General features: G+C 48.4%; 7 protein-coding genes across 7 annotated transcripts; 4 read left to right on the top strand and 3 right to left on the bottom strand.

Moving 5' to 3' along the window:
- Positions 1-898: 898 nt before the first annotated feature.
- On the top strand, positions 899-1,477 carry FOBCDRAFT_270709 (uncharacterized protein; the record flags this gene model as incomplete). Its single annotated transcript, XM_031175694.2, has 1 exon — positions 899-1,477. One exon carries the CDS (start codon positions 899-901, stop codon positions 1,475-1,477), a length of 579 nt encoding a protein of 192 aa, XP_031046827.2.
- Positions 1,478-1,495: 18 nt separating this feature from the next.
- FOBCDRAFT_217114 (uncharacterized protein) lies at positions 1,496-2,186 on the bottom strand. The gene is made up of 3 exons (XM_031175693.3): positions 2,121-2,186; positions 1,975-2,058; positions 1,496-1,909 (listed from the first exon to the last, which is right to left on the bottom strand). Exons 2-3 carry the CDS (start codon positions 2,050-2,052, stop codon positions 1,712-1,714), a joined length of 276 nt encoding a protein of 91 aa, XP_031046826.1. The 5' UTR covers positions 2,053-2,058; positions 2,121-2,186; the 3' UTR covers positions 1,496-1,711.
- A 188-nt stretch (positions 2,187-2,374) lies between these two features.
- On the top strand, positions 2,375-6,659 carry FOBCDRAFT_289658 (Urb2/Npa2 family-domain-containing protein). Its single transcript, XM_031175692.3, has 3 exons — positions 2,375-2,448; positions 2,505-5,778; positions 5,826-6,659. Exons 1-3 carry the CDS (start codon positions 2,398-2,400, stop codon positions 6,584-6,586), a joined length of 4,086 nt encoding a protein of 1,361 aa, XP_031046825.2. The 5' UTR covers positions 2,375-2,397; the 3' UTR covers positions 6,587-6,659.
- On the bottom strand, positions 6,652-7,915 carry FOBCDRAFT_20250 (uncharacterized protein). Its single transcript, XM_031175690.3, has 3 exons — positions 7,768-7,915; positions 7,567-7,698; positions 6,652-7,512 (listed from the first exon to the last, which is right to left on the bottom strand). The coding sequence occupies exons 1-3, from the start codon at positions 7,882-7,884 to the stop codon at positions 6,718-6,720; spliced, it is 1,044 nt and encodes a 347-aa protein (XP_031046823.2). The 5' UTR covers positions 7,885-7,915; the 3' UTR covers positions 6,652-6,717.
- An 815-nt stretch (positions 7,916-8,730) lies between these two features.
- Positions 8,731-12,154, top strand: FOBCDRAFT_289655 (NRDE-2, necessary for RNA interference-domain-containing protein; the record flags this gene model as incomplete). The annotated part of the gene is made up of 3 exons (XM_059611753.1): positions 8,731-11,037; positions 11,095-11,537; positions 11,587-12,154. 3 exons carry the CDS (start codon positions 8,731-8,733, stop codon positions 12,152-12,154), a joined length of 3,318 nt encoding a protein of 1,105 aa, XP_059464393.1.
- Positions 12,155-12,672: 518 nt separating this feature from the next.
- FOBCDRAFT_198311 (uncharacterized protein) lies at positions 12,673-13,068 on the bottom strand (the record flags this gene model as incomplete). Its single annotated transcript, XM_054703738.1, has 1 exon — positions 12,673-13,068. One exon carries the CDS (start codon positions 13,066-13,068, stop codon positions 12,673-12,675), a length of 396 nt encoding a protein of 131 aa, XP_054559713.1.
- Positions 13,069-14,131: 1,063 nt separating this feature from the next.
- Positions 14,132-14,857, top strand: FOBCDRAFT_270703 (uncharacterized protein; the record flags this gene model as incomplete). The annotated part of the gene is made up of 3 exons (XM_054703737.1): positions 14,132-14,290; positions 14,351-14,544; positions 14,629-14,857. The coding sequence occupies 3 exons, from the start codon at positions 14,132-14,134 to the stop codon at positions 14,855-14,857; spliced, it is 582 nt and encodes a 193-aa protein (XP_054559712.1).
- Positions 14,858-14,998: the final 141 nt, after the last annotated feature.

The raw sequence follows: 14,998 nt of genomic DNA, 5'->3' as shown, positions 1-14,998 counted from the left end.
CGCTGTGTGCTCTGACAGGGCTTGTGCAGACCAACATCATACTATGGTGTATCCCAACAGTATGACTCGAGACTCGAGAAGCTAGAACAGAGAACAGTGGAATATGCCGCGACGAATAGAGCTCTGAATGCCGCCGTTGTGGCGGAGGATTAAAGTAAAGAGTTCGAAATTGAGGACGTTGATCGTACGAGCGCGGTAACACTGTTGTAAAGGCATATCGGGTGTTTTTGAGAGAATCAGTTCATAATCTGTGCAAGAAAGAGGCTTGGTTATTAGAGCTTGCTGTCAATGCCTATGCACAAGTTCTGTAACCATGAAGCAGGATATGAGACATACCAATTGCTTATCGTTCATTATGATGACGCTCAGAAGAACGGTGTGTCGATGACCGCAGGATATTGAGTTACAAGTGAGTTTGTTTTGTTGGAGTTGGTTTGGAGAAAGAAAACAGCGTATGTTGTGTATGGGTTCGTACGCTCAGAGGTCGTGATTTCCCGGATGGTTGTTCCTAAGGGCACAACGAAGGTACGACTACAAGTGCGACCTGCCGATTCTAGGTACTGAGGCCTTGTCTGAGGGAGTTTTAAGAATGGAACTTAATGCTTGACTTAGATCGCAATTATGAATATGCCTAGGTATGCTAGATGGATATCAAATCTCCACGGTTCTCCTGCTCCTAATTTTACCTACCTACCTTTCTATGCACTCCACCCATTGTACACTACACCCAAATTCCTGTGCATCACTAAAACGATCGAAAGCAAAGATTACCTCCTCTTCGCTTAACCCTACCTTCAACGAGCCGTCAGTTCCGCCCGGATCCGTACGGCCTGGAACCGGATCGTCTGCCGTGTAGCCAGCATTGCGCGACTCCAGCTGTTTTGAGCTGGGAAGAAGGATGCCCGACGCTAAGCGATCTGTTGACTCGGCTAGGTTGGAAATCATACTCATCGCCATTGTGGTCTTCGTACTCGTCTTGTTCCTCGCTGTCTTCATCGTAATTGGCGCCGGGTACAGAACACCTCGAGGGACTCGAGATGCTAAGAACGGACAGCGTGAGACGCACTGGAATATGTTGCACCAGGCAGATCAAGGAGATGGAACATATCATGACCATGAGGCTTCATTCATCAAGAGTGTCCGAAGGCGAAGCCAGTCTTTGGCTGAAGAGCTCCGCTTGGAGCTGATTAACCTAAAACGCAACCTATCATTACTTACAACCCCCTCAAGGAGCCGGCTGGAAAACACAAACACAAGCGGAGCGCGAAGATTTAGCATTGACCAGTTACTGAGATTCTCCACGAATAGCTCAGAATTAGTCACAGACTGTGAGAGCTGCTTTGAGTACCTGGACTCCCCGCTGTCCGCAACAAGAAGGGACGAGGACGCTATGGGGACACAGAGAAGGCAGATTCGACCAACGATGAACGCAGCAACATATGAGGAGGCGCAACAGTGGGACAGCCCCTTGTTGTAGACTACAGGGACAACGAGGATGAAGACTGGTGAAAGGTCAGGAATGGCAGGTTGTTGTACATGATACCTCTATTGAATCTGAAAAACCCATCCTACTCTGACATTGGCTCTCCGTGAAGCCCGCGGCAAAGTTCCCTGTGTCATCCCTTAACACATCGCCATTTTCTGGTGTGTTTGTTGCTGGTACAAAATAAACGGCTCGTCTCTCTTTATTGGCGCCCACCACTGTAATACCTTATGCGGATTGCTTCTTAAGTTCTCGCGCAGCCTGCTTCAGGCTGAAGTTGCACTCCTCATAGGCACGGCCAGCACCGAAGCCGACACCAACGAATGCGGGCCATGCTCTTCGCTTGAACAGAAGGACGGAGAAGACGACACCGAAACCGAGACCGAGGGAGGACTTGACGAGGAGGTTGGAGAGGCAGCGATCCCACTGAGTTAAGTCAGTACTGAAACTTTGTAAAGAAAGCGTTTGAAGTATTCGGGTCTCGTGATTACCTTCTCATTGAGAAGAGACTCGCTAAGCGGCCGGGAAATGGCGCTGGGAGGAGGACGGGCGACAGTGGAATCGGCCATTTTGAACTGTGATGTATCGCGTCAGTTTCAATGATCGAAGATTAATAGAACAAAAGGAATTGGCATACTTAGGTCGTGCAATCGGTCGTGACGAGCGAAATCAAGAGCTGCAACGAGCTTTATCTATGGACGTGATGTCAAGCTTGAATATGGAACAAGCCGGGTGACAAGAGCCGGGCTGTAGGCGGTGAGAATGGTGAGCCGGTAACGGTTTAGCGTTATGGCAGAATTTAGGAAATTTTGGGTGGAACTCAGGAAAAGTCGCGGGGCGCATTCAAAGATCGAGGTTTGTATAGCTTCTTTTCTCAACCATTTTTTTAATCATTCCTTTGTAAAACTGTCGCTATGGACGTGAAAATGGCGGAAGGTTCCTCACAAGAAAATTCTTCAACTCTGGTATGTATCTCTCTTACTACGTGCTTCCCGATTGTGAATGCTTACACGTGCTACAGCAAAAGATGGACCTGATTAAGACTGTGAGAGGTCTTGACCAAAACGGTCCGGGCGAAGATGGAAAGAATCTCGAAAAACTATGGAAGAGTTTGACGGTATCAGCAGATAGCCAATTCCATGCTGCAGAGGAGAGCAGCTTGCGATGGCTGCTAAAGTCGATGAATGGCGCATCAAAACATGCTGAAACTTTGCGACGCTGGCCCTTGACCTGGACTATCCTTGAATGCGTCTTTCAGCGCATTCCTCTATTCTCGCTCGCAAAGTCTCTTGCCGATAGACGATTCATTGCAGTGCTGCAGCAAACTTTGAAAGATATCTCACAACCAGCTACGAATTCATCATCCAGCTCCTCCAAGAGAAAGCGGTCGCCAACAAAGAGCTTCGACTTGGAAGCTCTACGAGATGCCGAAGGGTGTCTTATGAGTGGAGATGCTTTGCTCAGTGCCCTGAAGACATTACTGGACCGACTTCGTTCATCTGCCACGCAATCATCCCACGACAAGATCGGTGCAGAGCATATCCGATCTCTGTTCTGTACCTCAGCGGCTGACGCTGCGACCTTGACATCATTGTCCCTAACGCTGTGCAATGTTGCGCTTACTAGCGATGAAGAGCAAGAAGGAAGGGAATCGTGGATGGAGACGATATCATCCATTTGGGATTTTCACTTGCAAGGAACCGATGATACACTGGAGGTCGCAGCACAGCTATTCACACCATCCGCAGCCATCTTCAGCAAACTAGAGGGTATCGATGGATCACACGACAGGGCTACACGAGAGCCCTTACGGACGAAATGGACAATCGATTTGGAAAAGCTCATGCATCGCAATCTGATACTCCCCGCCCGAGCCGCCTTCATTAACCGACAAGATATGGAACCCGTCGCCAGAGCACTTCACGCAGCCGAGAAAAATCTTGATACAGCAGCTCCTGCGCTGTACTTCTTAGCTTCAAGTGTGACAGATGCTCTTAGTGAAGGAAGGTTACGGAAAGGAAATATCGACTGGATGAAGCAGATCTTCAAAGTTGTGGAAGGCTCGCTAAGAGGACGAGAGAACCGAGATAAGCTTGTGCAGGTTGTTCTGGAGCGAGCGGCTGAAAAGTCGATGTCGATCGACACAAATGATCTGCGTTCTGTTTGCCGAGAGTATGCTCTACAGGAGGACAGCACAAACTGGCATTTAACCGCGGTCATTGCTGGTTGTGATTTTGATGTGTTCAAGCTCCCTGAAGGCGAAAGCCTGCTAGAGACCGCCTGCGAGCGAAGCATCTCCTCAGAGCTTAAACAAGAGGATCTAGAATCAGTTTCAAAGATCATTCAAGCCATCGCTCAAGTACACCGAACTGGACGAGATTTTGCTGGGTTCTTGAAGTTGTGGTTTCAGCAGCTTTGTAAGGTCGAGAAGCAGAAGACTAAGACTACCTCGCCATGGCTTCAGGTTGGCCAAGGGCAGCATGGAAAGACTCCATTCGAGAGCTTGATTGAAAAGGAGATGTCACCACAGCAGCTTCTGGAGGTATTGGAATGGGTAAAGGGAGAGAAATTGCACTCCAGGGCACTCTGCCTCTTCTTGGACTCCATTGCTCAGGGCATTCAAAGCGAGACGTACGTGGATGCTGTTGGCAGTAAGCTATTTGGTTTGGTGAGCCAAGTGAAAAAGACGTCGTCCACCTTGACAGCACTGAAGTGGGGAGTTGTGTCAAAGACCATTTCTTGGGTGACCCCTGAGTCACGAGCTGAAATTTGGGCCTCTGTCCGAGGACAACTGACCAAGATCTTGTCCGAGTCACCTCTTGAGTCTAAGGAGGCGTATGAAGCCTTCAAATGCTGTTGTCAAGCCTGGGTTTCCATGAGCCCCGATGACGCACTGATCAACGAGCCTGCAAGCCTGGTGGATGCTTTCACTACTCGACTATCAAAGGACCTGCTCTCATCAAAGTCCCTTAAGGGTAGAGGCCTTTCATCATTCTTACAGCATGATCCTAAGCCAGCTTTCCTTGAAGAAGCAGCCCCAGAGCATTACTTGGCATGGTTTTTACGGGGTTTTGGTCGTTTAAGTCGATTTGTTTATGGCACCAAAGCCAGCCTCCCACAAGCACTACAAAATGCGTTATCTCTACCTGGTAGTGAAGTTGCTGAGTTGAGGGACATTTGGGCATCTCTACTTGAGAACGAAAACAACATGAACACAGTCAAAGTCGCTGGCGACCTTATCGACCGATTGATCAAGTCGTTGGAAGAGGATGGAAAGGAGAAGCGATGGCCCGCGGAGGGCAGCCAGGCCTGGATCCGGAGCTTGAGCAGTACTCATACAGATGCCTTTACTCGACCCCAGAGGGAACGTATCATGGAATTGCTGAACGCCCACAGAGCAAAGACGACAAAACGGGTATCGATCGAGGGATGGAGATACATCCTCGGACTGTCCACTAAATTGATGGGCCGAGCGACTTTCTACGAAGGAATGGAATTCTCTCATCTAGTTGATGTTGCGGATGCCATGTCAGACATCTCTAGCTCAACACCTACACAAGACGGCACTTTGACCGATCTGATCGAAGCATATTATATGATGGCGGCGGCCACTGTTCGACAGATGGCGGAGCATTTGGACGAGCGAAGTAACAAATATTTCGAGGAGAGCCGCAGTTTCATTTCTGACTGTGAAGAAGCTGGGGATTTGTCGCCTTTCCGCATGACCCTATTGAAAACGTTAATCACAGAGGTTGGAAAGTCACCAAACTTCGCCAGTCATCCTGAGCTAAGCACAGTGTCTGATGCTGCAAAGGATGCGTTAGGAAAATGTGTAATTTCAGCGACTGGCTACTTTTTGAAAACGAAGAAGGCATTTGAGACTCACAATGTCATTGCCGACCTCAGGCTTCTTGCTGCGGTCGATGCCGCAGAGTCGCTTGAGAGTCTTTCAGGGGCTTCCAAGCTAAAGGAATCGGACATAAGAAAGGCGGAAAGGAGCAGCCATGCAGCCATGGCGGCAGGAGATCTCCGCGGATGGCAAATACAAACGTTCCTCAGGACATACTTCTCAACGCATTTGGAAGAACCCCGACCAATAACGTTTTACAGCATCAGCCAGGTACCACAGGAACTTCGCGAGCCTTTCTTCCAGAGCAATGTTGCTTCGGTCACAAAGGAGATGGATACTCCCGCTAAGATGGCGTACTTGAGGGACCTCATTCATGTGTTTGTGCAAGGTTCGGACTCGGATGGTCAAGCATCGGCTATCTATACCGTTGTGAACCAGCTCCTAGGTAAGACAATTGAAGCCATTGAAGTTTTGTCAACTAACACAGAGTAGCATGCCCTGATCTACAAGGGAAAAGCTCCGGCTTTGACCTAGCGACCGCCCACAGTGAGCTGACCTCGACCCTGTTGACGCTCAAGAGCCAGTCCGTTTGTGCCCGAGTGTGTCGTATTCTCTGCACACTCCTGGAGAAGAAGCCCCAGTCAATGACCCAATGGAACATCGAGTTGGTGCTCAACACCATCTCTGACTTGAGCCTGTCAACGAAGCCGCTTGACGAACAAGTGTCCAATGAAAGAGTACCCTTTGCACTGTTGTGCAATTTGATGGAAGTTATCATCAAGAAACACCGTCTCCGGCTTGAAGGTCACCACCACCTTCTCTTGTCAGCAATGCAGGCTCTTCTCCGTAACCTCATTGTCAACCACAGTACTACTGATACCTTAAGCCAAAGCTCACACGAGACAAAGGCTCATCGCTATGCCCGTCTTGTTACTCTTATCTGCGAGCCAACAGCCGGTGCTGTATCTCGATCTCAGCACCAGAGTTCTCTTGACTCAGCTACAGATGCGGCAAAGCGTTCAGCTGGACGACATATGTACCTTGTCATGATGCAGTACGTCAAGTTACAACTTGAAGCTGATGTGCCCCGCCGAGTGAGAGATGCTCTTGAGCCGGCCATGAACTCCATCTTTGATATTACACCCCCTGAGGTGAGGAAGATTCTGAACGACGCCATGGACGGAAGCGGACGTGCTATTGTAAAGGAAATGTTCAAGTCATATACCAAGTTTGGTAAATGGAGCGGCGTATAAACGGGGACTATAGATATTGATAGATACCACCACATACATAGATATCAGAAAAGCATAGCAGGTTTGGTTATTATTATTAAATGGGTATCTCTAATCATTACTTGGATTTTTTGGAACCCGACAATGCATTATTAAGCGCTTGAGGATTTCTTGTTGTACAAACTTGGGTGGCCGTACTTCTTTGCGTGACTCTTGATCTGGTGGTCAAGAATAGGGCGAACAAAGATCCACACAATTGTAGCAAGCAGAGCTCCAAGAACATCAACGAAGCTGTTCTTGGGAGTGCCACCAAAAGATGCCCACTTGATGAGTGAACCAAGGAAGTTTACAGTAATATGGTGCTGTCCAGCTTCCAGACCCTTGATTGCTGCCGCAGCAACTTCATCTGGGGTTTGCTTGGGATCGTCCTTCTCAATGGTCTTGGTGATCTCGGGCTTATGCTCGTTCTCGCGGACATTACCAGGAGAGAGAATGGTGCCAGGCAAAACTAGGTGGACTTGAACATTCTGAGGATACAGCATAACTTCTTGCTGGATACATTCGGCCAGACCTCGCATGGCATACTTAGAGGGAGTGTAGGGAGTGTATCCTGGAGGAGAGTAGCAGGCACAGACACTTCCAGTCATGATGAGGTGCTTGGGCTCCTTTCCGACAGGCTTGTCTACAGCGAGCCACTCGCGCATAGCGGCATGTGCCATCTCAGCTGTGCCCCAGAAATTGACGTCCATGTGCTGTCGCATTGACTTCATTTCCATATCGACGAACAATTCGGGGAAGGAGAATCCAGCGATGGTCCAGACGATATCGGGGGCTTGGCCATTGTTCCAGCTGATGAGTTCCTCGAGGAGAGGTTTGGCGTATGATTCGGCAGAGACGTCGGCGGTGATGTAGTGGAAGCGTTGGGTTTGGGGGTTCTTGGCTGCGGCCTAGGTTCAAGTCAGCATGTAACTGTACAAGCAGATAGAAGAATGGCAGCGGACCTTGACGGTGAAAAGAGCAGCTTCGAGTTTACTGGCGCTTCGAGAGACGAGAACAATATTTGCGCCCTTCGCAGACAATTGAGTGGCTGCGCTGAGACCCATGCCTTCGGATGCACCGGTGATGAGGACTGTCTAAAGGCATTGTTAGCCGTGCTGTGTTAGAAAGGGACTGATCATAAGACGTCTCATGAGGAGACATACTTTGCCCTCGACGGGGAATTTGTTACCGCCAAAGAAGCCCATGATGAACCAACCGACAACAAGAGTCACGGCAGAGATAGCAATGTAAGTGACGAGTGTCGTTGGGGAGAGATCCATGCCGAGAGAGGGACGGGAGTGTAGATAAACTTGTAGCTAGCGAGGGGCAGAAAGCAGGGAGTTTTTAAGCTGTAATGCAGCCCCTGCTAAGTCCGCTAAGATACAGTTTCATCTCCGCTTATTTAGGTCCCCGAACGTGGACGCCACAGGCCGTTCAGCTTTCGATCCTCCATTTTCCTAGAAGGTTTTGACGACCTACACAGCTCCCACCCTCACTCCAGTGGAGTTCAATTGAATGGATGCTTCTAATGGCAGTTTGACATGATGCAGCCCCTGGCTTATAGGATGGACAACCTGTCCCTAGGGTTGACACATTGGATGATTGCAATCAGATCAATTATTAGCTTTGCTTTTCGCTTTCGTGCGATTGGATTGCTTGGACTGTAAGACGGACATGGATGGGATTAATTCAGGGGTTGCTGACGCTCAGTTTAAGATCGTGCCCTCTGTGATGATTCTTTCAGGTACCCGATGAGAACGAGACGAGAACTATTTTTCATGGAATGAAATGTAGTAGCAGTTCTGAATCTGCTAACAAACGATCTGACGATGAGTTGCAGGGAATTATATACCATTAGAGGAGGGACTTATTAAGGCCGATAATTAATAGTATCAAAACTAATATCGCACTGTATTTCATTTCGCTGTGGCTGAAAGTCGAGGCTGATGCGCTCTCTCACATTCACTCTCGCAGTCAACTTACAAGATATTTGTATTTTGTTTCTGTTGACCTTATCATCAACCTTCCTTTCGACAACGAGACTCACAAATCCTTGCCTACCCTCACACAAGCTACAAATCACAATAATGGGGATATGACGAAAACTCTGTCGACCTATCAGCACAATGTCCAGCAAGGATGAGGACACCAAGTCTACGGTACCTAAATTTGCATCTTTTAAGCCAAAATCCGAGACTTCCGACTTGAAGGCACCCAAATTTTCTTCTTTCAAACCAAAAGGCCAGGATAAGGATAAGGACACGCCCACAAGCTCTAGCGCTAAGGACGAGGGGCGAGAGCGAGAACGCGAGCGAGATTCCAGGAGGAAACGAAGTCATCACCATTCTGATTCACATCACGACCATCACCGGTCAAAAAAGCATCGCACAGACTCTCACGACCGACATCGTGAGAAATCGCGAACTGGTCATTTTGAAGCACTTGAGCACCGCCCGCTTACCAAAGTTACACGCAGCAGTGACGATGCATCGCGTCTGTACACCATTGACACCAAAGGTGATCCCTTAATCATTCGCTACGGAGGTCTTGACCGTTCTCAGGTTCCTGTTTACTATCGTGATGGATATGGAAAGGTCCTGGGCACACGGGGTCGTCTTGTGATTCACCGCGATGGACCAAGAGATCAGTTCAGTCTACGTATGCCTGGTGAAGGTTCATATGCCTTGAAAGATAGGGATGGTCTGCGCTCCAGAAACTGGCGTGTAAGACCTACACCGTTGAGAGTCAGGAAGCAAGAGAATGATGGTCAAGGTGAAGAAGACGGAGACTTTTTGGCACTAAGCTCATCTAAGAAGCGCAAACAATTGCATCAAGCCTCTGATTCTTCAGAAGATGAGGAACAGCCGACTTATCGATCCATAGAGGGAAAAGCGAAACCACGTCGATACGATGACAGCGACTTGGAATCCGAGTCAGATGCGGCTGCAGACGATATTAATCTCGATCAGAATAATCCTCTGAAGTGGAAGTCAATTCAGCTCTCGAGACGTGCCAAAGACCAGCCAGATGATATAGATGCATGGCTCGAGCTGGCAAACCACCAAGATGCTCTCTTGAGAGCAGGCGAGGATGTTGATCACAAGGCACTTGAGGCTGAGGTGCACAGTATTGCGGAGATCAAGCTGCACATGCTTGAATCAGCCTTGTCTAATGTATCAAATCACCAAGATCGCATTCGGGTGCTGATTCCTCTCATGCGGGAAGGTATGAAAGTGTGGAATAGCAAAGTCGCCGCCAAGAAGTGGCTTGATTTGCGTGAGGATGAGGATAAGAGCTTCACTCTGTGGAAGACGCATCTTGATTTTGCCATGTCTAACATTTCTGCTTTCCATTTTGACACCCTCAAGCAAATGCACCTGGATAGAATACGACATGTTATGTCTCGATCACAAGTGAGCATTGAGCCCGAAGACTTGAAGGAAGCTATCTATGTCTTTCTGAGACTTACCAGGTTCATCCATGACTCTGGTTATAAGGAGCTTGCAGTCGCAGCTTGGCAGGCTTTTCTGGAGCTCAACTTCTTCCGACCCACGCAACTGGATGACCAGAGTGCCGCCTTCGAATCACTTCGTGACTTCTGGGAGAGCGAAGTCCCGAGGATAGGAGAAGCAGACGCTCAAGGTTGGGCGAAATTTGTAGCAGATGGTGGAGTAGGCGATGCTCCCGAACCACTACAAGATATCAAAGGGCCCGAATACCAGTCCCGAGATGACTACAAACGATGGGCAACCCTAGAGAGCTCACAAGCTGATAAGGCTCGAATTCCGGCTAGAACCATGGATGAAGGAACAGAAGACGACCCATTTAGAGTGGTGATGTTCTCTGACATCGAGCCTCTTCTCTTTTTCGTTCCAAAAAGTATCCTGCCTGCTGTGCAGGAGCAAGTGCTGGACGCATTTCTGATATTCCAGGGATCCCCCCCAACATTCTGGTCTGACCACTGGACCGATGAGGCGTACCATGATCAGTTCCTTGCAGTTTTCACATTACACATGGAGTCGAGTGCTCCCACGCGATTATCGGGAGACGAGGATCCGACTGAGATCCAGAGGAAGCCCCCTTCTTTCCGCCAGAACCCTCTTTGCGTCTCGGAAACGCTCGACGTCCTTTTTCCTCAGTCAGAATGGTTCTCCTATCTACCCTTAAGGAATAGAAAGAATGACGTTGAACTTGGATTTATGGTCAACGCAACGAAGCAACTGGTTCACAATGCCAACTTTGGGGGTTTAGCCACATACCATTTGGCGTTGTCTCAGGTTCAAGATGGCTCTAGCAAGAAAGCGGCAAAGACTTTACTAAAGCGCTATCCGACTAACCTTGGTCTTTACCGAGCATACGCTATTGCTGAGTATGCAAATGAAAATCACGAAGTTGCATCCAAGGTCGTATCATCAGCAACTGAGCTCGCGTCGGTGAGTAATCTGTCTTCTCCGATTTTGACTCGTCGCCATGCTGACCAGTTCCTGCAGAAGTCACCATCAGCAGATGTGTTTGCTCTTTGGAGAACTTGGTCGTGGATGGAACTTCAGGGGGGTGATAAACAGCTAGCAGTTCGAAGATTATGCTCTTCTGTAGACGATGCTCTTCGAAGGTCGGCTGAAACTCCTGAAGTATCATCAACACATATTCTCAAAGCCCACCGAACTTTCTCGTCTCTAACGAGTGACTTTATTTCTGGCGCGAACCTCGAGGATGCGAGTACTCTTACCGAGTGCTTAGTCCTGTTGTCGTACTTGACTTCTGAGAGCTGCACAGAACCAATGTCGGCATCACAAGGAAGTATTTCGGCTGCGATAGAGACGGTGCACCGAATGTCTCTCGAGTTCAAGTCTCGAGGCTACCAAGCATCTCGCGCTCATGAGCGATTATTGCAGTTTGCGTCGGGGCTATTATACTTGCACGCAACCCGAGGGTGAGTCCTAATTCAAAGATTGTCAGACATGATTACTAACAAAGCCAAGACCTTTCCGTCGTGCATATCTGCTTGAGCAGCTGAAACAGTTCCTGGTGTACTTCCCGAGGAACACCATATTCTTGTCACTTTTCGAATGGGCCGACTCCAGTCTTCGCGTCATCGACGAAACAAGAACGCTTCTGCATGAAACAGCCTTGACTCCAGCTCAAGATTGCCTGAGCAGTCGAATTTTCGCCGTCCATCACGAAATCGAACGGGGAAACGTCAACACAACGAAAGCAGCTTTCGAGCACGCCGTATCGAGCGACACTTGCAAGTTCAACACATTTTTATGGATACATTTTATCAGATTCTGCAGCTCACATAGAGAGTTACGACCAAAAGCTAAGGATATATTGTTCAGGGCCTTGAGGCATTGCCCCTGGTCTAAGGATGTCATGATGGAGGCTTTCCTCACTTTGAATAGAGAGATGGATTCTTCGGAACTGAAGGGTATCTTTGAGACCATGACTTCGAAAGGTCTAAGAATTCATGTTGATCTGGAGGAGTTCTTGGATAAGAAGAAGAACGAGAGGCGAGGAGAAAAGAGCAAGCGGCTCACAAATGATAAGTAAATTCATGCAGCATTAAGACACGCCATGATGGTATAGTCTAAGTTTGAACATGTCCCACAAGCCTCCCTGAATCGAAGCACCCAGCAAGATTATTCCTAGTTGCTCCATCTGCTCGGGACTTTTTACTTCAAACGGGCCGTACTCACGCATCTCGAGAAACGGATGTGTGCTTCCCTTTCCTCTGCTACCAGTCCCTAGTGCACAAATGTACTCAACGTACTGGTAATCAAAAGTGGCAATGATGAGGTAAACTTCGCCATGGTCCTGAGAGACGAGGAGACGTCTAAATTTGGTGTTGGGCTTCTTCAGCACAGGGGGATCCTGCGCTACCCAAGCCGCCATCTGAGCCGTTTCTTGCATACGAATCTTGTCGAGGGTTTTTTCCGACTCGTACCTGATGAGGGCTCGACTTCGACGATAGCACAGGTTCTGTCCTTGACCCGCAACAGGCCATCCACACGTGCCTCGTACACCTTGGTTGCCGAGGCCTTGACCACGAAGGTCTTTCGATAGATGGTTCACGCCCCCTGGGCATAATCGAAGTGAAGCGTGAGGGCGTTGAGGAACAGAACCAAAGCGGTATTAACGATTTGTTCGTCCTCAATACTCGGGTATTGCTTTCCGACTTCTCCAGAGAGGGGCGAGTGGTACGAGAGCGGGCCCAGCGGGTCTGAATTAAGGCTGGATGTGTCTGAATCGAGATCCAGATTACCAAAGTGCTCATCCATTGACATATCTTCCTTGGGGGGACGAGAAGGCGTCTCTGGTCGTGATGTGGATCCCTGGTACCGTCGAGCTACTTGACTCCGCGTTACCCGAGGACTGAAAGCAACCTTGGGTGACGAAAGGTCTATTTCTTCATCAGAGGGCTTCTGTCTTGGCTGTATAGACAGACGCTGATAGTACTGGACCATCGCAAATGTTCCCTCTGAGATCTTCTTATTGTCTGGGCTAAAGGACTCTATGTATCTCGTCTAGGACTTCGGCGTACCTAAGTAGGAGGTAGCCTTCTTAAGCACATCTCTGCTGATCTAATCATGGTCCCTATAATCATTCCTGAACTTAAGGGCACGATGGCCTTTCTATACTGCTTGAAGCAGAAGAAATTGCTTTGTTTCTACTTGCGATCCCGAGTTTAAGTCAGTGAGATCGTGGATTGATGAGTCGATGACTGAATGCTGCTGTGCTATTTGAGCCCAGTCTTGGGGGTTTTTGGGCAGCTTAGACAAGGCTGACATGGTTTAAAGCCAGGAAAGATTTAGGTGAAGTTGGTCAGACTTAGAGAGATGGTTGAAAGTTGAGACTGGTCTGGGAAGAATAGTATAGGTAAGGTCTGGTACGTAGACCGGTACTAATGCCTTTCTATTTGATAGAAGTTGTTAAGTTGCTGGAAGAGAATCCTGCCAGAGGAGGAGTAATATATGATAATAGTGTAGACGCTGCTATGCTGGAGTAATTGTATATAGCCGCCAGCGTTTGTGAGGGAGAAGGCTCCTATTACTATTTTTGGTAACTTATTGCTATAAAACGGATGACATTTGAAGTCCTGGCGCTTAACTTGAGATGAAAGGAAGCGAATCAGCTTCCTCTAGTAAAGGTATGCGGCTATGAGATATAGTGGATTGACGTCATTAACGTTTCCCGTGAAGGAGACCTGCGCTTGTTGTTATAATAACCAAATAAAATTTTAAGCAGGCCCACAAAATACACGACTGCCGCTAAGCTAAGCTCTACAGGGCCCTGAAAGCCTCTAAAACTTAACCTAGCATAAACTTTATAATGGCGCCTATGCTTTCCTACCTACCCACTAATGTAGCCGAGCGCTTGAGCAAGTGATCATCTCCATCCGTGACAAACTGGGCGCTTATTCCGAGTCAGAAGGCCTTGATAAGAGCCTCGAGATGCCGCCGCAAAGCCGAGCTACAGGATCATTCCGCCAAAAGGCCATCGGAAAATACCCAAGACGCTGAAGCAGACATGAACCGACACAGAACAGACCAAAGACGGGCGAATCTTGACAAGATCGCCCGTTATATCATCCGTCCACTCAGCCAATCCTCGGACAGACATGTGGGCATGGACTTCTTGAAACATTACGGCATCAAATACTACGATATGGGCTTCAAAACTGGTCAAGTCGGCAAGCTCGCAGAGCCATAAACCCAACTTGTTCAGCCTCAAGTAATCGAGCAATAGCTTAGGGAGATTGGGTCTCCTTCGCTCAAGGACCGTCGAGATTTCGGGAACGAGTTCTCTCATGAGTTCGGAGATAGTCCCCTATGGGAAGCGACCTTTATGTGGGATCGCCTCTACACTTATATCTCTGAATACGAGAATGCCCAAGGAAATTGTGTCATCATGACGGCTCGCACCACATGGCTCGATGTCAGGTATGAACACTTTATCCCCAGATGCCTTGCCTTGCCAAATTTATCCTATCATATCTATCGGCCCAGCTAACATGATTTGAAAAGCTGCGGTAGTTCCAGGCTCATTAATCGCCTAGGCGAAAAGAGCGCCAACTGGCAGCTCAAGGCTCTTCTTCGCCAACATCTCCCCAACCCTTCACGCTATGATCGTGTACCTGATCCTCAGAAGCCTCATGCCATGTGCTATCTGGCAGATGAAGCGCAGCTAGTAGACGACAAGCTCCTAGTCCAGCTGAATACTAAAAATAGTATACACCATACGTCGTTGTCTTGACTGAGAGTTTGCCTTCCTTTATACCAAAATTAGGAGATTTGTGATGATACATGAAGAAAGTCTGTTGGCCAAATTATGTGTGATACAATCAATCCACAGCATTTGCCAAGCAACATAGCTAGGTATGTAGCTGTGTGCACA

This window comes from Fusarium oxysporum, chromosome III (assembly GCF_013085055.1).
Source record: "Fusarium oxysporum Fo47 chromosome III, complete sequence".
NCBI lineage: Eukaryota > Fungi > Ascomycota > Sordariomycetes > Hypocreales > Nectriaceae > Fusarium > Fusarium oxysporum.
Note: the sequence above shows the minus strand (reverse complement) of the source record. Positions and strands in the feature narration are given on the sequence as shown.